General features: G+C 48.8%; 1 protein-coding gene across 2 annotated transcripts in view; it reads right to left on the bottom strand.

The window, feature by feature from the left end:
* The window catches only part of B4GALNT3 (beta-1,4-N-acetyl-galactosaminyltransferase 3), a 69,193-nt gene that overhangs the window by 5,265 nt on the left and 42,760 nt on the right, over positions 1–21,168 (bottom strand). For both annotated transcript variants that reach the window (XM_054082991.1, XM_054082999.1), the window contains 16 exons: positions 14,176–14,271; positions 13,551–13,641; positions 12,620–12,720; positions 12,192–12,259; positions 11,590–11,668; positions 11,080–11,146; positions 9,156–9,299; positions 8,668–8,777; positions 7,955–8,055; positions 6,595–6,671; positions 5,004–6,003; positions 3,185–3,483; positions 2,639–2,792; positions 1,826–1,898; positions 1,206–1,359; positions 347–473 (listed from right to left, as the gene is read on the bottom strand). In XM_054082991.1, coding sequence (XP_053938966.1) covers positions 347–473; positions 1,206–1,359; positions 1,826–1,898; positions 2,639–2,792; positions 3,185–3,483; positions 5,004–6,003; positions 6,595–6,671; positions 7,955–8,055; positions 8,668–8,777; positions 9,156–9,299; positions 11,080–11,146; positions 11,590–11,668; positions 12,192–12,259; positions 12,620–12,720; positions 13,551–13,641; positions 14,176–14,271 — 2,741 coding nt within the window. The remainder of the gene's footprint in view (positions 1–346; positions 474–1,205; positions 1,360–1,825; positions 1,899–2,638; positions 2,793–3,184; positions 3,484–5,003; positions 6,004–6,594; positions 6,672–7,954; positions 8,056–8,667; positions 8,778–9,155; positions 9,300–11,079; positions 11,147–11,589; positions 11,669–12,191; positions 12,260–12,619; positions 12,721–13,550; positions 13,642–14,175; positions 14,272–21,168) is intronic.

The raw sequence follows: 21,168 nt of genomic DNA on the forward strand, positions 1-21,168 counted from the left end.
AACTGCTATACATAGTACGGGAAGTCCAAAGGACCCAAAGTCGATACACTGTGCACTGCACTGCTTGAAGAGAACAAAGTCTTCACCATCACCAGTGCCTGATAGGCCCGTGGCCAACCAGCAGTTTGGCTGAAAGGCACCGCGAAACAGCTCCTCTATTTTATCAGTGGCTGTAGTACTGTATTTTGGATTCACTCATCTGAGGTCATGATATGCTCAAAGACTCTCCCTCACTGACCAAGCTTACAGTGGCATTAGTCACCTCAGTGACTGCCTTGGTCATTGGTCTTCCAGGATCTAACGGGTCTCCCCTCCTAAGAGCATGAATGATGACAATGATGCCTACCTGTCCAGGAGTTCCCAGTCCTCTCCTCCCCAACGGTCTCGAAACTCTTTTGTGTTCATGCCTCCGATCTTGTCCAGGTCAGACTTGTATATTCCCAGGAGACCAAATCCATTCACCTCCCAGTAGCCTGAGGACAGCACAAAAGAGGCACAGGTATGTCGGTGCCTTGAATCATTGATGACTCCAGCAGAGATGCTGGAGTGAAACTCAAGCTACTTTCAGCACAATGTTGACACCAAAGAGTCAACTAAGCACCAAGGCAGAGCCACCGTATTAAAGTTTCGGGAAGTGAGAAAGGCTTGCAGACAGACAGCATGGGCTGTCCTAGGAACTTGTTAGCAGAGCCTCTCATATCTGCTGTCTGGCAGCATATTACCTAATGTATCTAGACTGTCCCAGCTTCAAGGGGTTGTCCCTGTGCCTGGAAGGCTCAGGATGGCCTCTGTCTAAAGGAAATCCTATGCTCAGATAATCTGTGACACTTTCCTTCCCCTGACTTGGCTTGGTTTCTCTCACCTCTGGGCTACCAGCTCTCCTCAGGACAGGCTGTGCCCCCTAAGAAAAGAGAGAAATGGACAGAAAGGAGTAAAGGAGGTGTTTTCCAAGGTCCACAAATTCATAGAGAACCCTAGGAGACAACTAACAGAACTGTCATATAAAGGGCTCTGCTGGCTTTTTGATCTTAAATTCCAGGTACTTGACAGTGTTAAACCCCATTCTATACCTAAAGCACTCTCGCCTAGTGGCCCTGAAAGCTCCAGTTCTTTAAAACACCAGAGGAGTAAATCTAGAGGCGGCAGGCACCCTCCTTCTTCCATTCCATCATGTATGGGGTTGAAGAGGCTCCACTTCCTCTTACCGTCAGGCCACTGTGGGGACATGCCGCAGTGTAGCCTCATGACCATGGGTGCAAAGGCCATCTTGCCTTCCACACAGTGCTTCCGGATTGAATCAATCACTCCAGCTGGGAAATGGATGTGGAGGTCACAGAGGAAAATGATGCTGTGCGGATCCTGGAACCGATCACACCGGTTGGGAGAAAAAATAGGTAGACTTTAAATAAGTCTCTCTTGAGAGGCATGAAGACAGAGGTATGGGAGTGGATTAAAGGGCAGTTCATTGCTAGATCAGAAATTGAGAACCTAGGGCTTGGCAAAATGGCCACTGACTGGCTGTTGAACAAAGGCCATTTAATACTATGACAATGACCCGGCAGAGCCAGCATCATAAAGCTGCTACTGCTTATCTCCCTCCTGCCTGACAGTTCCAGCAGGTGAGGCAAGAACTGAATGGATCACAGTGTCCTTGCGGTATGGACTGAAACTCTTATTCTAGAGGGTCAGAAACACATCTACATTTGATCTGGTCTGAAAGGCTATTTCCTTCCTTAAAAAACAGCATGTTCGGTATGAAAGGCAAGGGGTAGCACCAGATGCATATTAGTCATCTTCCTGTCCACCTAAAGTCCCCCAAGCTTACCGTCACCAGGTCTATCCCTGCTTGCAGTCCAGCAGAACGCTCAAAATTCCCCGACAGCTTCAAGTACCGATAGCTGGGGGTCAGATGGGAAAAAGAAGTTCAGTGTGTGTGCATCGGTGAGCACAGAATGCACCACCAGCAGCAGATTTGATGTTGCAGAGCTTCCCCTTGTCCCCATGCACCATCCCAATAAGAAGGAAAGCTTCTGCTCTGCAAGTACACAAGCTCAGCGCTGCTCCAGGTCCCAGCGTGACCTGAGGGTCTTCTCACTTACTTACCACGGCCACAGTAGTCCTCAGCAAAAGATTTTTCAGCTTTAGTCCAGCTCTGTCCTAGGACTAGAATTATTACTGGGAAACTCTGGCATTTAAAGGAAAGGACCAACTGAGACAGGTTCAGGTCAGAGCAGAGTAAGCCAGACAGCTATCCTAGCAAGCAGAGGTCTTCTCCTCAGAGGTCTCCAAGCTCTCTGTCCTATTTCTCATAGCTGCCTCCTTTGTCCTCCCTTTGCCTGTGAGACTTGCTTTCTTTCCACTCTTGCAAACTTGGACAAAAGCCATGAGAAAAGAGATGCATCTGGATGGGTAAGTGCAAAAGGTATTGCCTTACAGTTTTATAACATAAAGATATGTTCTATACAAGTATGTACATTATAACAACAATATGTGCATGTATATGTGCAAGGTTTGGATGAATGTCACTTTGGATTTCTAGCTGCAGGAGACTGTGGCTGTTCAATACACAGTGACTGATAGGTTTGCTCAGTTTGCAGGTGCATGCGAGAAGCTTTTTGTGACCAAGCAGCATCCTCACCTGTGCAAGGCCGATCTTTTCAGAGCCTTCTCTACATCCATGTCATCACTGCTGTAGTCTGTGATGATGATGTTGAAGTATGGATCCTTAGTGACCCGGAACAGCTCTTCCATGTCAGAGATAAACTGCAGCACCCAGCGTGCCTGGTTTTTCACTGGTTATATTGCAAGAGGGAGAGAATCAAAGCAAAACCGATTTCAAACACGTCATGGCTTCTCAACAGGCAAGGCTTCTTGCCTCCCCTCAAACTCTGCTAGCCTTGCAGGGATGCTGAAATAGGCCCAAGCTGAAAACCTGGACCAAAAACCCCGGGAATTGTTGTGGGTTGTTTCCCAATGTGTGAGAGGACTTTTATTTGAGCTTATAACCCACAGGAGTTTGGGCCTTATCATATATCTGAAAGAGTTTAACTTGGTAAGAACAGAAATTGGAAGTGACCCTAATGAGGTGGTTGAGGCTGGCTCAGCCCCACCGTTCAGGGCTACCCTCTTGGGAAGTGCCCACTGTGATGCCCGTTGATGTCCCAGGGAAGCAAGTCCCCCTTACCTGGCACCACGAAGTGAACCACGGCATGGTGGTTCCAAGAGAAGCCCTGGGGCCAGCAGAGCTCTGGTTCATTTGCCACAGCCATCAGGTGCCGCCGGCGACCCCATGCCAGGTTCCTCATCTTCCTCTCCTCCTCCTCATCACCGCCAATGCCCTGCCAGCCCTGTGCAAATACGTACTCGGAGAAACGGACAAGCCGCTCTCCCTGCTCCAGCAGCTCCAGCTCCAACAGGTAGCGGCTGCCCCGCATACGGTCCTGGCGTTTCTCCACATTCACAATACGCTGCAGCTGGAACCGCCTGCATGAGATACAGCTGGGGTGGACATGTACCCTGTACACCAGCCCTTCTCCCACTTCCAGCTGGCTCAGCCCATTCAGCTCTGCCAAGCTCTTTCCTCCTGGCTAGCACAAATCTTTTTATCCCCAGCTTCCCCCTGCTTTGCTGCACTGCTTCTGAAGTCCCATGGGAAGGTTTAGCACCTGTTTCCTAAATCCACAAGTATGTGGGATTAGATCTGGGATGCCAGCCAAGAGAAAATAGTTGGCAAGGGAAATGAAATAAAGGTGACACAGAAAATAACAAATGTGTCTGAATGATCACAGGGCTGGTAATAGCGAGTGTATTCAACACCTCCTACAATGAACTTGGCACAAGGAGTATGTTTGGGCTAGTGAAATTGGCTGATGACAGCTTATCAGCCAATAACATGGAGTAGGACTGAGCAATCATACAGTAAAAACTGGCGTGAGCAGTAGGTTCAGAATGGCCAAAAGAGGATGAAATGCCAGGTCATGCCCTTTTGGATCAAAACAAGAGTTTCTGCTGCAGAATGGATGCTCACTAATTAAAAACGCTGAGAAAAGCTTGATCAGTTACACCTTAACTGTGACTGATGTGACCTTGAGAAAATAATCTCAGTCTAAAGGTGTAGCATGAGAGCTATTTCCAGCAAAGACTGGGAATTAATAACACCCATTCTATAAAACATCCAGAATACCGGTCACTTATGCACAGGAAAATTAACTCAAACCTAAACCAGCACAGAGAAGGACAGGTAGGAAAATTATGGAAAATGGAAGGCAACTCAGCAGAAGGATCAGGATTGGACTGGTTAGCTTATAGAGGCTCAGATGAGGTACGTCTGTTTGCCAGAATGGCAATCAAAATGGTAACTCTTGAGAAGAAAAAGAACCATATCAGGACTAGTAAAAGTAGAATACCAGCCAAAGCTGATCTCCAGTGGGACATCAGAGCAGTGAGGAGGTGAAACTCCTTCCCAAATGAGCACCAGGAGCTAAGTAACTTTAAGGTGGAGGTGCACACATTTGGATGACAGTGTAGGGTACTTGGCTGTCTCTGAGGTCAGTGTACAGAACTGTATTATGTGATAAGTCCCTGCTGGTCCTATGTCCTAAGTGATTCACAAGCTGAGACACGGTAGACATCAAACCACAAGTACAAGGAGCTCCAGTCCTACTGCTAAAATACTCCTACATGCTCTCAATACCTACACTGTGCAAGAAGGAAGGCACCAAGAGGTCAGTGATGCCAGCTGGATGGACAACTCCAGTCTTTCATGTTTACTGCCACCAGCTGTTGGAGGACAATACTCCCCAGATGTGGTTTGTTGTCCATTCCTCAGCCAAAAGAGGTATTTATAGCCCAGGTTTTCACACAGATTCCTTGCCTGAAGTTTTATTTCCTACATCTATTTTATTGTCTAATTCCCACTAGGTCCTCACATGACAGGTACTCCCTGTGCAGCAGCATACCTTCGCTCCAAAATGCTGCCCCTTGCTTTTTTCACTAGGCCTTACCCTTTACTCCTCTGGTTGAGCTTCTTGAGGAAGACACGTGTGATTTCCAGGGCCTCCCTTTCTCTTAGCAGCAAGTTTCCTGATGTGTTGCATTTCAGGTCAATCCAGTCTGTGCGCAGAATATGGAAGTCCAGGTTGCTCGTGCTGAAGGTCTGTTCCCAGTTCACCACCTGGTCAAACACTGGTACATAATCAAAATCCTCCTCATTTTCTTCCTCTGGCTCCCCATCCACCTCTTCTTCTTCTTCGTCTTCTGCTGCCACAGGCCCAGACTTGCCCTTCATGGGAGATGCCACCTGTTCACCCATGTCCCCACCGTTGGCCACCTTCTGCTCAGCAATGTAGGACTCCACTTGGTTCAGCCACTCTGTCAGTACAGGCCGCTGGCCGGGGCTGGCAGCGCTCATAGTGTGTCTGTCAGCTTTGCCAGAGACTGGGTCTCCTCTCCCAGGTGGCACAGTGCCTGCTGGCTGCAGCCCATCCTTAGCAGCACCGAGGTCTCCCTGAGATTTCACACCTTTGGGAATCGTGACCCTTGAGTTCCTGGGGCCACCAAGAGGCTGCTGCTTTTGAGACATGGTCCTAGAAGGAGGGTTCGCCTTTTTGACAGGTGCTGTTCCCTGGACAGCCCTGGTGCGTTGCAGAGGGCTCCTGGAGTTGTCTTTAATACCAGCTTTTAAAGGGGGTCTCTTCATTATTGGCCCTTTCAGGTCAACATGGCTGAGGCTTTGGTTGGCAGAGACCAGCATGGCTGATTTGACACCAGACCTCTTTGTCCTTCTCCTCTGTAGGCCCTCTCCTATGTCACCACCTATCACTGACAGGAGCCGACGACGCTCCAGGAGAGAATAGTCCTCGTGAACACTATCACTGCCCACCACCCTGCTGACAGCATTGCCTGCTGGCTCAGCTCTCCCTGGGCCAGGGTGCTCAACGGGGCTGGTACTCTCCAAGTCCTGCTCCGTGTACTGCAGGTCTTCCAGGTCATCCTTCTGGGACCCTGCAGGAGTAATCACAATTAAACCACTGACATCTTCCCGCTGCCCTCCTCATCCTGACCCAGGCACTCACCCTACCAAGCTATTTCTTGCCTCGCCTCAACAATGTCGCTCCTGCTCAGAGTGGCAGGGGTGCTTTCACCCATAGGAGTTGGCTCTTGCTGGTACCAACATTCTCAGCACCTATTAGCCAGCATTGCCACAGGCTGTGGTGGGGTCTGGTTTTGCCTTTAGCTGTCTGTCTGGTGACAGCTTTGCAAGGCAGGTATAAGCATCGGCTGCCACACCGCACACCTTTAGCTCTGTCGCTTCTGCCCACATTTTTGCTGGAACTACATTTCCGTAAGTTGCAGGCCTGAAAGGTTCTTGTCACGTTGTTGCCTGCAGCCCACTGTTTGGTGACCACCCAGCCTGCTCTCATGGAAAACAAAAATGGCAACAAAAATCTCCTCCCAGACACAGCTCTGTGGCACGGAAGGGCTGTGACTTTCTTGGTACAGAAAGTCAACAGCTTCTTTCAGCTGGTACTGGAAGATCACAGACAAAAGTGACAGATAAAAGGATCCTCCAGGCTCTGATTTTAGGGTCTCTACCTGGCTGCTCTGTCTTTTCTCCAGAGTCCAGGCTCTTCTCTGGCCGATCCATTTTCATGTACTTGTAGAATCCAAATCTGCAGAGGGAAATGCAAGACACAGGTTTAATGAAAGTTACTTTGCCCTCTCCAAATAAATTATAGCCACTGTTTTGGAGGTGATGGTCTAGAACTCTGAAAACATATACCTAGCATCTCTAGATCATCCTCTCCCAACAAGTCATAGGCTATCATCACAATCTTTCAGATTTTTGCACAATCAGATTTTATTCCCCACTGTCAAAGATGTCATCTTTCCTTGCTTATCATCCCAGCTTCTTACACATTTTCTCATATGTACAGGAGGAAATCCCAACATAAGTACACTGAAACACTCCTTTATTCTCCCTTAAGCTGCTCCTTAAAGCTTACTTATGATGTAATGCTCACAAACACAAGTCATCAACACTGCAAAAGCAGCTCAGGCAGGTATTTGCAACGACCTCCCTCTCTCTTCTCTCATACTACTGCTTGTGTGCTGCCCCATCATATGCCTATGCTTCAAGCTTTTGAGAGAGATTTCCAGGACTGTTTCCCTCCATGTGTGCTTGATGCCAAGCAAAATAGGCCCCCGGATCCCAAATCCAGTCACAATACAAATTAATTGTCTAAGCAACAAACCTGGGTGGCACCTTCTAGCCCACGGCAACCACCTTCTCCATCCTTCACTAATAACCCCAGCCCCAGGAGCTCCCTCCCAAACCTATGATACGATCTGTTGTTCCAGCCTTCACGATAGTCCCATAGAGAGGAAAAAGACCCTGAGCACAGGGAGGCCACTGTAGGTTATGTCACTAGAAAAGTGACTCTCCATATACTGCAAAAAAATCCTCCTGAATGGAAGGGAATGCCTATACGAGGTGTCTGCCCGTGGTGGGGGTGAACATGTGAGTGGCAGTTCCTTTGCAGGGCCACTGCTGGGACCTGGACCCCAGTCAAGTTGAAGGACATGCATTTATTGCCCCAGAGAGATGCCTGGCGGTGAGCATGGTTTGCCTTGACAGCCATCAGGATGCTCCAGCTGCTGGCAGCCAAAGTTTGCTGGAAATCTGTTCCCTGATGTAGTGGAACAAACAAGCTCTGACCCAGCTTCCGGGTTAGTAGAGCAAAAAAAGCAGCAGTTTCCCCTTGAGATCTAGACATATTTGCACTTAAAGGGAATATAGGTTATTGAAAGAAACTATAAAAGCTTAAATGTTTTGCTAGGCTTAGGTGATCTTTAAGAATTAAGAGAATCCTACTCAAATTAGTATGGAATTCCAACCCAATTCCAGCCTTCAAACCATCTCCTCCCTCCCTGCTAGTAAGCAGCAGTATCCTACCTTTCCAAGTAATAAGGGTTTTCCTGATAGAAGCATTTGTTGTCTTTCTCCATGTGGCTCAGGCGGCTGTAATCATTCGGGTAAACAAATGATAAATGAACCTGGGAAGAAGGGAGAAAAATAAAGTAAAACCCTCATAAATGCCAGATATCAGTCACAAGGTGGCGCAGACAGTTGCAGGGTGACCAGATAAGTCTGAGGGTGCTGGGCCTGCCCAGAATGCAAGTCCCCTGGGGAATGTAGGCTGGCAAGGGCATCCAAGGAGGGCAAACTCTGCCAGTGACCTGTCCCCAGCAAACCTCAGAGTCTGCTCTGCTATGCAGAGCATTAAACCCTGCTATGCTGCCTGCTCCACAAATGTGAGCTCCTCCTCAAGACCAGTTTTAAGCTTGTCAGGGGCTTTAGTAGTCCACACAGACTACAGCTCATTCCATGGAGAATAAAATCCTGTGCCATTGTACAGCTTCATGTGAAGGCAAGCTCAGCAGTCTGGTTTGAGGTCTGAGGGGCTCTGTAGACACACACTTGTACCCCCTTGTGACATGTGAGCAGTGCGTAGCACCCGTCTCCTTTCTCTTGGTGTTGCCCTCTAGCATGTACTGGGATGCTCAGACCTGAACAGCAGACGGTCAAAGCTACCCAGGAGCTTCAGATTGCCAGAGAGGCCCCTCGTGTTCCCCTGGGCAAGTACCTGCTGAAGGATAAAAACTTACAAACTGGAGTCCCTGATAGCGCTGCAGAGGAAATCCATTCACCAGGTAGCTGGGCTTGTACGGGCAGTCTGGCAAGGCTCGGCGCACATGAGACTTGCTCAGCAGAGGCACTGAGAAGAAGAAACACGTAGGCAAGTGTTGCTGAAGGAACCCAGATGCACCAGCTTAGTCACTTCCATGCCTGGTTTCTATTTTTCCATGTGAAGTACTTAAGATACATAACACAAACTATCTTGCACAGCTCTTACACCAAAATATTATGCCTGGGGATGTTGTGTGAGCTGGATGCCAAGAAAGAGAAGCTGGGTTAGTCTGTGCTTTGTCTCCTACAGTGACTGATATTGTACGTGGTCCCTCTCTTCTGCACTGAGGAGAAAAAAGTGTGGCCTTTGATAACCATGGCATAGGAAGAAAATCTTTCACAGCTGTGCTACTGCACGCGCTGTGACAGGCTGCAGCTATGTCCTCAACTGCTTTGCAAGTCTTACCTTTGTAAAGAGTGTCCCGGGGGTCAGGTTTCAACATGTCAGCTGGGTGTGCCTTGCTGCCTGCGCTGTCAGCAGCCCGGCTCGTGTGACTGGCCAAGGTCTGCGGGATATGTCCAACCTCATCCATCTTTAAAAGCGTCTCATCTAAAAACCAGAGAGAAAACAGAAAGGAGAGGAAGGGCTAATTTGTCCCTTGTCCCCAAGAGAGCCCTTCCCCAGTGTCAGCCCTTTCTAAATGGTATTGCATTCATGGCACTAATGCCGTCTCTGGCATAGCAACGCCTAAATGGTGCTGCTCAAAAGTTTCACTGCAAAGACACCATAGAAAAGAAAGGCGTTGACTCAGAAAGCTGGGAATACAGAAGCTGTGGGGTAGAAACACAGCTATTATTGAAAACAAACAAAAAGTTATGAGTAACGGAGGAAAATGACCTCCTGCCTTGGACATACTAGCAATGATGTGCTGAAGAAGGACCATGCTGGCAGGAACTACTGGACAACTCTGAATTATTAGTATTACATTTCTTTTAAAAGGAGATAGAAAAGATGAATGAGAAGAGAAAGCTGAGGAGCAGACCTTTCTCCTGTGCTGGAAAAGGAGCAGGACCTTGGGGTGAGGCCTTTAGTAGCCAAGGGGGATGGCGCTCCAGCAAGGAAATGCAGAATCAAAGTAAGCCAGGAGCAACGGGAAGCTTAACATGAAGACTGGGTACTTGTTGCATTTTTTCTTGAGTGTTACTTCCACAGGTCTTCACGTCTCCAGGGATATTACTCCGAGATGAGGGGAACTGAGTCAATATCCAGGAGGGAAAGACAACATGCTGCCAAGACCACTGGGGTTACTGTTAACAACTTTTGGTTATTCAACAATATGGGAACCCAGAAGGTATGGGAAGATATGTGATCTAGCCAAAGGCCGATACAGAAGAGAGAAATACTGTATGAGCAGAAGGTGTCAGATAAAGATGAGACAGCAGCACTGTGCCCAGCCACAGAGAGATATTCTGGACTGTGAGTATTCCCTATAACAAGGAATGAATAATAAGAAAAGAGCAGAAGGAAAAAGAAAAAGAACAGAAAACCAAACTGAAAGCCGAGTCCCAGCGAAATGGCAAGTTTCAGAAAATACAACAGCAGGTTGCAATCCAAAACACACCAAACAGATGTCTCGATTATATCAGGGAGTCTTTCATGGGCAAAAGTGTTGGCATGGAAAAAGCCCCAGAGATATTGGAAGGCAACACTGGTAGATATGGAAAGGGAGAATGCTGGCAGAGGAAAGCAATGCTGACAAAGCTACAAAAGAGTAAACAGGGCTAAGGAGCTCCTTAACTGACAAAGGCATCACTTGACGTGCTACAAAGGTTTTACAAAACAGGAGAGACTGGGATGATTTGATTGCTGCAATCCAGCAGCATCTTCAGGAGACCTGAGGCTGAAAGCAGCATCCCCCAATATTGCAAGCATATCCCATTGTGTCCAGCATCCAGAGAGAAATCTCCTGTAAGTGCTACAGTGGTGCCTTCCATTTGGTTGTGTCCAGCTGCCAGCACGCCCCAAACAGCTCCCACATTATCGGCCCTACATTCCCTGTAGCTCTCTGCATGGGGCAACCTCCATTCTGTGTTACTCTCACGTCTGGAAGAGTCTTCCTCATTCTTGCAGGCCTTCTTCTCTGTCCCTCCTCACTGCCTCTAAATTTCCTTGAAATAAAGTTTCAATCCTACTTCCAGTTTTTGTGTATTTAATAATGAATCACACTCTTGTCCAGAGGTCTCTCTCCTGACCTGTCTCCACTTCTTTCTTGTAATGATCTGTATGCATGGTATTTGCCCAGGTAGACTATGATTCATGGTGAAACACCCATGATATGCTTTGGAAGAATGGGGAGGTGCTCAGGGAAACTTGTAGTGAAGATACTTACTAGCAAAAAGGGAGAGGCATTGCGAATCAATGACTTTGAACTTTGCTTCTGGGTCATTCAATCTCCACTGGAACAGGAAAAAAAAAACACGTTAGAATTAAGTACTTATAGAGTTAACCAAGTCTGAACCAAAAGATCAGACACAAGATGTTTTTGTCACCAGATGGTCTCACAGTTTCCTATTTTCTCCTTACTACAATTGAGTTTACCTAGACGTAAAAGACTGGGATCAAGCTGAGGTCTCCCAGGACACATCCAAAGCAGAAAAGGACAAAAAACTGCAAAGCAGATCAGAGAGGGCAGAACTTGCTCTCCAAGCAAGCAGAGGTAAGAGTCCTGAACATGTGGCTAGGACTATCCCACACAGAATTAGGTAAAAGCTCTGGAAGGGATTAGATACATCTCATGCAAAGGGGAGCTGGGGCCCAGGAACAGAGGGAAATTGTTACAAACGTCATTTCCAAGCTCTGTGGGGACACATATACAGTATGGCCACTTGTGCAGACTCACTGCTACTTCCACATGGTCTGTTCCTCTGTCATCCTGCTTGTGCAGCACCTCAAAATAGTACCTGCCTGCAGCTGACAACCTGTGAAGAAAAATGTGTCAGTCACCAAGAGCATTAAGGAACATTTCTTAGCTTGTCAGCAAACAACAAGTGGAGAGCAACCACACCCATGAAACAACCTAATTCTCAGGGTAAGTAGGGTTAGGATGCCAAGAAAATCCAGATGCTGACAGTGAGACAGGTAGCTTCCCTTGTGCACCTGAAGGGCTCCAGACCCTTCTCAGTCAGTCTTGTCTGCTGGGTTTTGGTGTCTGGAAAATCTGGCTAGTTCCAAGGCAGGAGGCTCAGGATACAGTTCATATAGAGGAGTCTGGATTTGTCGGCAGCCGCTTACTCCAGAGAAGAAAAATTCAGTATTGCATTCATATTGCAGTATATCAGCAAAGCAACTGGCACAAGTGTGGATGTGTCATTTCAGCTTTGGCAACACCCCAGTGTATCCCTTTCTCCATGTTGTTAAATTCTTCATGACTGTGTTCCTTTTCCTTGTAATTTCCTGGTCATATGCAGAGGCAACTGGGAGCAAGTGGCTCTGCTCACTCACCTCACCATCTTTGACTGCTGGCTGTGAAATTTCCCAAACTCCCCTGGTGCGGTCCACTCCTTCCCTGTCTGTGAATGGACAGAAAATGCACTAGTCAAAATTTGTTTCCTCCCTGGTTAGTACGCTGGGAGCAATGAAGAGGAAAAGTTGAGCTACTCCTCTCAGTAAGTTGTCTGTGAGATCCACAACCTGTGGACAGATTTAAGTTCCTTAATCATGAATGTGGGGCTCACAACAGCACTGCCAATATGTAACTGGCTTAAGATATGTCCTGTCATACCCACCTGGCATCTGTGGTGGTGTTGACTGTAGTTGGTCAGGAAAAGGAACTTGGGTAGTTCAAGGAAGTATGTACAACAGGAAGGTCTCTCTATCCCCATAGAAACATTAAAGCCTTGATGGAAGAAGCCACACAGCATTCACTGTACCTTGCCTACACTGGCCAGCAGCTGGAGACCAGAGGTCTTCTCATCTGAACTCAGCCAGAACTCAGCATTGTCATCCGCAGCAATGGCAAACTGAAACTCCCCTGTCAAGAGATGGAGGCTTGTGAACACAAAGGATTCTGCTCCTCTAAAATGCTATCTTCACTCTTCTTCCAGGGAAGACCATACCTTCCCTTTTGATACTATTACACCCACTCCTCTGAACCTCTCTGAATTCTCTAACTCTGCTGTGTTTGAAAATAAAACTTTACAGATGTAACTGGTTCACTATGCCTTCTGCCCTGGCTTCACCTGACATCTCATCTGGAAAGCTAAGAAGTCCATGCAAAGTCTCCCTGCCTCCCCTTTTGTTTCCACAGCAAATTTTTGTGTGAGAAGTTGTGTTTGGATGAATGAACGTGCACAAGAAGCCATGAAGAGAGACGGAGGCACTTGAGTCTCATTATTCTGGCCAGGGTTGAGGGGACCAGGAGACGTGGTTGAGTGCAAGCAGGATGCTCCAGGCAGAAGCATGCAGCTGGGCGATACAAATGTCAGCTGCTGTCAGATAGTATTCATACACCCAGGGAGCAGCAGGAACATAAATGATGTCATGTAGAGTGTTTTGCTGGCAAGGGACAGAGGAAAAGCTCAGGGGTTGCTCGTGTCCACATACACGCCATGGGGCTGTACATTCACAACAGCATTGTTTTTTATCTAGTACTTCCCATCTGTTTTCGTCTCTGCTTTTCCTTTCCACCCTACAGAGGAGGCAGATGTGTTTCACCCAAGCCAACACCATGGCCAGTCACAGACAGCTAGGCAAGCATTGTGCTTGCAGGGGTGAAAGCACCAGTGGTTCAGCACCAGGAGGGGAGAGAAGGGCCGGGGAAAAAACACGCAAGTGGCGGCATAGCAGCCATAGAGCCCTCACCATCAGTGAAAGGATGCAGGTAGCCAAATATCCGAAGACCATAGTTGGTCCATTTTGGGGACACAGCCAGCTTCTTCAGTGTAGTTCGTGTCTGAAGCGGAAGAAGAAAAAAATAATTAAAAAAATTAGATATGACAGGAATAAAGGCAGATACAAAACCCCTGCGACAGGTGGGCAGAGGAAAGTATGAGGTTTGCTCTACGAGGAGGATGGGGCAGCGTCTGTGTGATGGAGGCAGCGGGAAAGAGCAGGCAAGCAGGCCAGGTGAAAGACAGACTGGAGCAAGTGCTGCCGTGGAGGGGACAGCTGCATGGGGGATGCCGCTGAGATGGTGGGGACAGGACACTGCATTTGCTAGCCACTTGGAGGGAGAATATCAAATACAGCAGGGCTCCTTTCACCCTGTGTCTGAGGCCTGGCATGCCAGCATGGGTAAAATAAGACTCCTCTGTGCAGCAAAAGAGCTGCCATGGTTGAACCTTTGTGAAAGCTTCCTGCTTCCTCAACGGGAGGACAGAGGTGGTGATGGAGAAGGACAGGGACAGGACATGAAGGGAGCAGGGGTGATCCAGATGGGAAGCAGGGCTGGGAAGTGTGGGACAGAGAGTGTTGCAGATTTACTCACGTGGGGGAAGAGGGGAAAGTGAAGGTTTTTCCTGAGCTGCTCAGTGGAACTGCCACACCAGTCCTCGAACACGTGCAGATTGGCCTGGCCCTGGAACTGGGGGACAGAAATGGGGCACCATGAATTGCTGCATCTCTCCCCTGTTCTGCCAGACTTGGCCATGGCCCCTGGAAATGGAGCACTTGTGAGAGCAAAGGAAGATGCTGTTGCTGTGATGGGCTGGTCTGCAGGAGACATCGGTCCAGAGTCCTGTTTCTCATCTGCTAAGGGATTGGGGTTGGTACAGGTGACAGTCTCAACAGCACCAGGGAGCTGTGATAAATGCCTGGAACACCTCAGTTAAATGGGTGGGGTTACTCTACTTTGCCCCATCAAGGAGGTGTTTAATCAGAAGGCTATGCTCTAAGGCAACAGTGTGAGACACTCTGTAGGGTGGCAATAATCCTCCATGATCTAGGAAAGAGAGTGTAAGGTCCTCCAAGAAAGTGTTTTGGGCTCCTTCACCATTTCAGGACTATTTTCCTGACCTGAGAAAGAGCGTGCACCCTAGGGAAGGGAAATGGCAGATAATCTTCTCAAAGCATATCTACAAGGTAAAGGCCATGGAGGATGGTAGGACAAGGAGACAGAGGCTCAGCAGGGTGGGTCAGTGAGCAGCATGGCCTCCATGTGTGCCCAGAGACACAGAAACCATGTGGGGAGCAGGAGTGCCCTCCAGGACAGCATAGGAGGGTGTGCAGTGTGGCTATGGGTGGCTGTCCCGGTCAGCCCCACCATGAGAGGCTGTCGGTGCCCAAAGGAAATATGGAGCAGAGCTTTTCTGGGAAAAGCTTGCTGACCGCTGTGGGATTTCAGTGATATGCTCCTCAAGGGACAGTGGCTTGTCAGAGACATTGAGAAGGGAGGAGCTGGCTGCCCCCCAGCAAGGTCCAGGTTCTCTGCCTGCAACCTAGGGAGCTGGATGCTGAACCCGCCCTCACAGGACTGGCATCCAACAGCAGAGAATAAATGAGCGGGATACTGTAGAAGCTACCTTCGATGGGGAAACGCTTAAGAAAGGAATAGGGCTTGAGACTGGGGAGGTTTTGCTGTGGCCGTCTTGCCTATATAAGGGCTGTGAGAGCAGGGATGGGGAAACAGCCCGAACAGCAGTCAAATGTCTACAGATGGCAGCAAATTCTTAGTTTTCACTGGGGAGCCTCTAGGAGGGCTAAAGCAGCACGGTGGAGGACGGCCCAACCCCTCCATGCACTCCTGGCAAAGAAACCACTTCATGGAGTTATTTGTCCCAGGACAGTGGGTTAGGGTTTCATTTTGTAATAAACTATGGCTTGAAGGAAGGATGCAGAGCAGACTTGGCGTGGTACCAGCTTATGCAGTAATGCTCCTTGTAAGCTGTGGGCTTCAGCCATGCACATGAAAACCATCTCTGTGTGCCACAGAGAAACACATTCACAAACCACTGCTGTTCTTGAGTGGTCTCTCATCAGCCCTCTCTCACTGGTGTCTGCACTGCCAGGACTGGACTGATGTCTGCAAGCCCATGTTGTCCCCCACTACCTCCTCTTCTTTCCTCCTTTGCTGACATCCCTCAGCCTGGATTCTGCCCATCAGGCAAAAGGAAAAGCAGTGAGACAAAGTGGATATAATTCCCCAGAGTGAAGCTGCACAAAATCAGAGAGGAACTACAGAGTACCTGGGGCAATGGATGCAGCCAAGAGAAACCTGGAGCTCTGCATGGACTTGGGATACAAATAAATCACTGTGAGTGTGACAAACACTGAACTGGAATGTAATTGCTGCGCTGTCCCATGCCCCTTGGCCAAACCCAGGTTCGCACCCAAGGATCTTAGACGACTTTTCTCAGCCAAATCAAATAATGACAATTGCTGTTTCTTGTGGAACGTAGAATGAGGTGCAAACAGGCTAGATTCCCACAGCAAGTGCCTGTCAGAAACTGAGTCTTAAGGCAGTTTTCCGTGATCCACAAATGATACTAATTTTTCTTCTTGGAGAATTGTTTGCAACTTCAGGTTGCAGGCTGAGATCTCTACCAAATATAGCACAACACTCCCACACTGTGGAGAGACTGGCATTGCAGTCCTCTTCTGGCAAAGGCAGACCTAGGGGATGCTCACAATGATCAGGACTGCAATGGAGCTGACTTTGGCATCTTTATGACGGAGATCAAATGAGAATGGCTAGACTTGTTCAAATGTTTGCAGGGGAAAGCTGAACTAGTCCCATTCTAACAAACCACAAAGTTTGGCAGTATAAAGGAGAGGGCAGCCTACTAAAAAGCAGATGCCACTGTATTAGGTGGTCCTTGAGATTTGTAGCTCAACAGCCGCCTCCAAAGTCTTTACAAAGCCACCTGAGAGGAGATTCTGGCAGGAACTAATGAGATTGCTTCACTTTCCTGTGCTCGCAGCTATTAGAAATTATTAACTGGTAAATAATGAGTATTTCTTGCATGCATTTTCAGAGTCATTTCTAAAGCAAAAGAATTTCTCCCAATACAGCAGCCTAACTTCCCCCTACTTCCTCTGAAAGAGAAAGGAACTGTATTGACAGATAAATGCTGGATGCCAAAAGTGCTACTCTGGACTGAAAACTGAGACAGACTTAATTTTAAGCCCCCACAAGCCCTCTGGGCAGCAGCTGTTTTGAAACCCTATCACTTCTGTCCCCCCAACTCAACTCATGGCTGCCCATTGCAGGCAGCTAAGAAATTCCTCTGTTTGCTATTTGGGTCTCCTCTGGAACACGCAGTAAAAATCTCCTGCTAAGCAGTAGATGAACGACACTATAGTTCCCAGTTCACGCTCACAGCTCCTCAGAAACATCAATGGATTTTCTAAAACACAGCTACTGAGTTTGATGCCCCACCCTGGAATTCTATGTCTCTGATTTTCAAAAGGCTAGAACATTAGGACCTGGTAAGCAACAAGTTAAGTCTCCCTTCTCCCCTTAAAAACATCTGCTTTGAAAATTTTGGATAGACTGATCTGGCCAGAACCAGGAACAGAAGCCAAGAGTTTGGGCCTTAAACAGAAGCTGGTATTAGGCAGGCTGTGCCTCCCGGTTTAGAGGTTTCCTGCCCCTCATCCTCCTGCCCATCCCAGCCCCACCTCCCAGTTGCCTATAATCAACCCTGCTGAAAGAGTAGCATTGCAGGAATGCAGCTCAGATCCAAAACAGGCACAGCTTGTGCACCAAGGGCACAGGCAGCACTATGTGTGTATGCTCAAGAGCATACATGCAAGAGCTGTTATTGCCAAGAAGCTCTGGGCTGGCTGACACCCTCCTGAGGACAATGTCATGGGCATAAAGTGACAGCGCTGTCTGAGAGAAGGGAGAGCTGAACCTTTAGAAATGCAGAAAGGAAAGAGCTGGGACAGGTCCCTGCTTAGGTGTTGACACAGCAGCCTCCACAGCTTCAGGAGTGATGCTGGGCTCCCAGCCCTGACACGCACCCTTCCCGCTGAGTGTGCTGAATTAACACCTGCCTGCAGCCCTGGCTTTGTATTAAGAGACTCTGGTATTTATGCTCCCTTCCAGCAAGGAATTTTAAGTTATCAGACCCTCCTAGGAAAACAGACCGTAAAGGAGGATCAGGCATACAGAGAGCACAGACCTTTCTATCCTAGCCCAAACTCTGCCATGTCAAAACTACCCAAGGGGGTGTCACCACACACCCAGTAGCTCCTGATGAGCAAGGAGCCCCAGAGAAGAAAGGTGAAGCAGCAGAGGAAGCCAGGGGCAAGCAGCAAAGCTGGGAGGATTGCAGCAGCAGTGATATGACCTGCTGCATTGTAACTGGAGCAGGAGGCAAAAGAAAGATCTTTCCTATTTTAATCCTGGGCAGCTTTGGCACCTCAGAGACCAATCAGCTGTGTAGCTGCGTGCAGCTCAGGGACCACACAGCGCCGCGGATGATAAACAGGGCACAGAGAGGGCCTGACTCATGGAAGAAAGACGACATTGTGCTGCCAACTGGAAACTCCTGAGTTTATAAGACTCTTCTGTCTCTGCAGAGCAGCCACATCCCCTCCTCCTGCCTGGCCCAGCTCCCCTGACTGACTGACATTCAGCAGCCAGCAGCTGGGCTTTGCTACAAGCTCTGCTGTGCTGGGCACTTGCAGGAATCATAGTATCATAATATAGTTAGAGTTGGAAGGGATCTTAAAGATCATCCAGTTCCAACCCCCCTGCCATAGGCAGAGACATCCCTCTAAAGCAGGCTGCCCAAGGCCCCATCCAACCTGGCCTTGAACACCTCCCAGGATGAGGCATCCACGGCCTCCCTGGGCAACCTGTGCCAGTGCCTCACCACTCTCATGGTGAAGAAATTCTTCCTAATGTCCAGTCTAAATCTGCCTCTCTCCAGTTTCATCCACTGATGGATGAATGAGATGGATTCCAGAATCCATCAAGGCAAGTTATCAACAAAGTCTCCCTGTCCCACTGAACCCTGATGCCTGATGGGTGCAAGCGGATGAGGATGGGATGTGGGCAGGGACAGAGTGAGCAGGAATAGTTGTGTCTTTTAGTTCTCTTAGGAAAGGATGCTTCCTCTTAGGTCAGGCTGGGGACAAAGGGATGTGCTGGCACAATGCTCTGGTTTCATGCAGCACCAATGCACCTATACAGGTGCTGCCTGCAAGGTGCTGCACTCCTAGATGTCACTCACACCTCCTTCCAACCAGACTGAAGTCCTGAGGCTGCACAGACACAAAGGAGGAACATTTTAAATGCCCCCCCAGCACAGCCCAGATCTTTCTCCTCTCACAGGTGAACGGAAGTTTTTGCAGAGGTAAATTAAACGGATCAGGCTAACCAGGTAGATTTCTGACAATTCACCTCCCACCCCTACAGCAGTGCCACACAGTGACACTTAGGGTCCCACAACGCAGGTTTGCCCTGGTGATGGCCAGGCACTTCTCTAAATTAATGAAACAAAACCCCTTACATCTCTCCAGCCAGAAGAGGCAGTGGGTGACACTGGCAGCTGGAAGACTTTGCCCTGGTGCCTGGAAGGGACAGTGGCAGTAGGGACTGTGTGCAAAGGCACCCTGAAGAACATAGGAGTAAGGCTCAATCCAGTTTTACCCCACACTCAGGGTATAACTTCATTAGGGATTTCCTATGCACACACTTTCCCACCATACTCTCCAAGGCTGAAGACTTCAGCTGTTGATTTAGTCTCCTGAAACTGGAAACCTGTCTTTTCTGGGCCAGGCTGGCTGCCAGCTCACCCTGCAACTCTATTAATTATTTATTTTTGACTGGAATATACCTCTCTATTTAAACAAAACCCGACCTGTGGGAGGTAAACTACTGCCCCTCACCCCAGGAATCAGGCTGCAATTAAGTTCTTAGAGATGCTGAAGGAAGGGCACAATGGGATCATAGACTCTGGGTAATTAAATTGGGCAGAGTAACAGAAAAACTTAATCCTCAGGCAAGGAAAAATTTTAGCTGGTGGTTAGGAGGACAGCAAGCAGCTCTATACAGAGCTGTGCCCATTGATCCCTCTCCATCTACTGCAGCCGGTACTGGTGAACCACTGGCCACTGTTTGCAGTCAGGGTGGCTGTTGTGACCCTCTGGGTATAGGCAGAGCTGCAGCAATGGCAGGAGATTTTGCCTTATAGAGACAAAAAGAAAACTGGTGAAGGAGGCAGATGCTTCACAGGAGCAGCATTAGAAAACAGAGCTGATGGAGAAGAATGGCAGGGTGTGCGAGTGAGGTAAGGCCATGCAAACCAGTTCCCCAGTCTGGTATCTGTATGACCTGGGTCTCCAAGTCTTCTCGCAGTATATCTGCTGCTCACCACCTCACACAGAGCATGGCTAGGGTAGCCACAAATTCCCAGCCCAGTTGGTCTGAGCCAACAGCCCTGGTATCTGCAGGGAAAGTATGCAACACCTTTCCTGGCGTGGGATCATCCCGCAGAGCACACCCCAAGTCCTGCCCCTTCCCCTTGGCCAGCACACTTCTCTGCTCACTTCTCGTTTGTCAGTGCCACACTAGAGTGGCAGGTTTGCAGGCTAGTGGGTGCTGGGCCCAGTGCCATGGCATGCAAGGGCATGAAGTCACCCCACCAGCGGAGCAGAGGGGTGACTTCACATACCTTTGCCCAAGCCACAGCAAGCACTCCACTAGTTGCATTTGTAATTCAGTAAAGGCTCACTGCATCCCACTGCTGGCAGGTTTCAAGACTAACATGCTTTTGAGAAACCACCAGGGAGGGGACCAGAGACATCGGGCGAAGCCTCAGAGAAGGTGCCACACAGAGCCTCTATCACCCTGTGGGAAGGGGTAGCAGTAAATGCTCTGTGTCATCCCTGCACGCAGCAGCAGCTCTGGCTCTGACATCCTGCTGGCTCTTTGTCAGCAGCTGCTCATCTGGGAGGCAGCCCTGCCAGTATGCTATCCGCAAAGCCCTGTGGCCAGACGAAGTTCCCAGGCCCCAGCTGGATTGGCACTCGCTGGAGCTGATGCAGCAGAACAGACCAGTGGCCAGGTCTGGTTCTGGGCACTGGAGGGTGACTGGTGCTGGCTACCTTCAGGAAAGCTTTAGCTCATGCTGTGGGGATCTAAACTGCTCAGTGTGGTGGCTGGAGGAAGGCACTTTCCCTCCACCATCCAGTGATCATCTCATGCCCTGAGCACAGGGACAGCAGCATGCTCTGTTCTCAGGGGAGCTGCAAAGCCCCTTCTAATTTATGTGGATCTCTAATCACCTTGAGGAATTTAGTGAGCTGACTCCATTAGTCAAATAGCCCCTGGCTGGTGCCTCTCCTATTATCAGTAATCTGCATTGCTCCCTTATCTGAAGAGGAATGTTGAGATAAGGGAATAGTGGAGGAAAGAGTAAACGAGGTATGAAGGAAACACAGAGGATGTTTACTCCAGTCTTCAAGGGTCACCAGAGAAGGTTTCTTCATCAGAAGTGTCACTGAAGTGGAGAAATCCCTACATATGATA

This window comes from Cuculus canorus, chromosome 1 (genome assembly GCF_017976375.1).
Source record: "Cuculus canorus isolate bCucCan1 chromosome 1, bCucCan1.pri, whole genome shotgun sequence".
NCBI classification, from domain to species: Eukaryota; Metazoa; Chordata; class Aves; order Cuculiformes; family Cuculidae; genus Cuculus; species Cuculus canorus.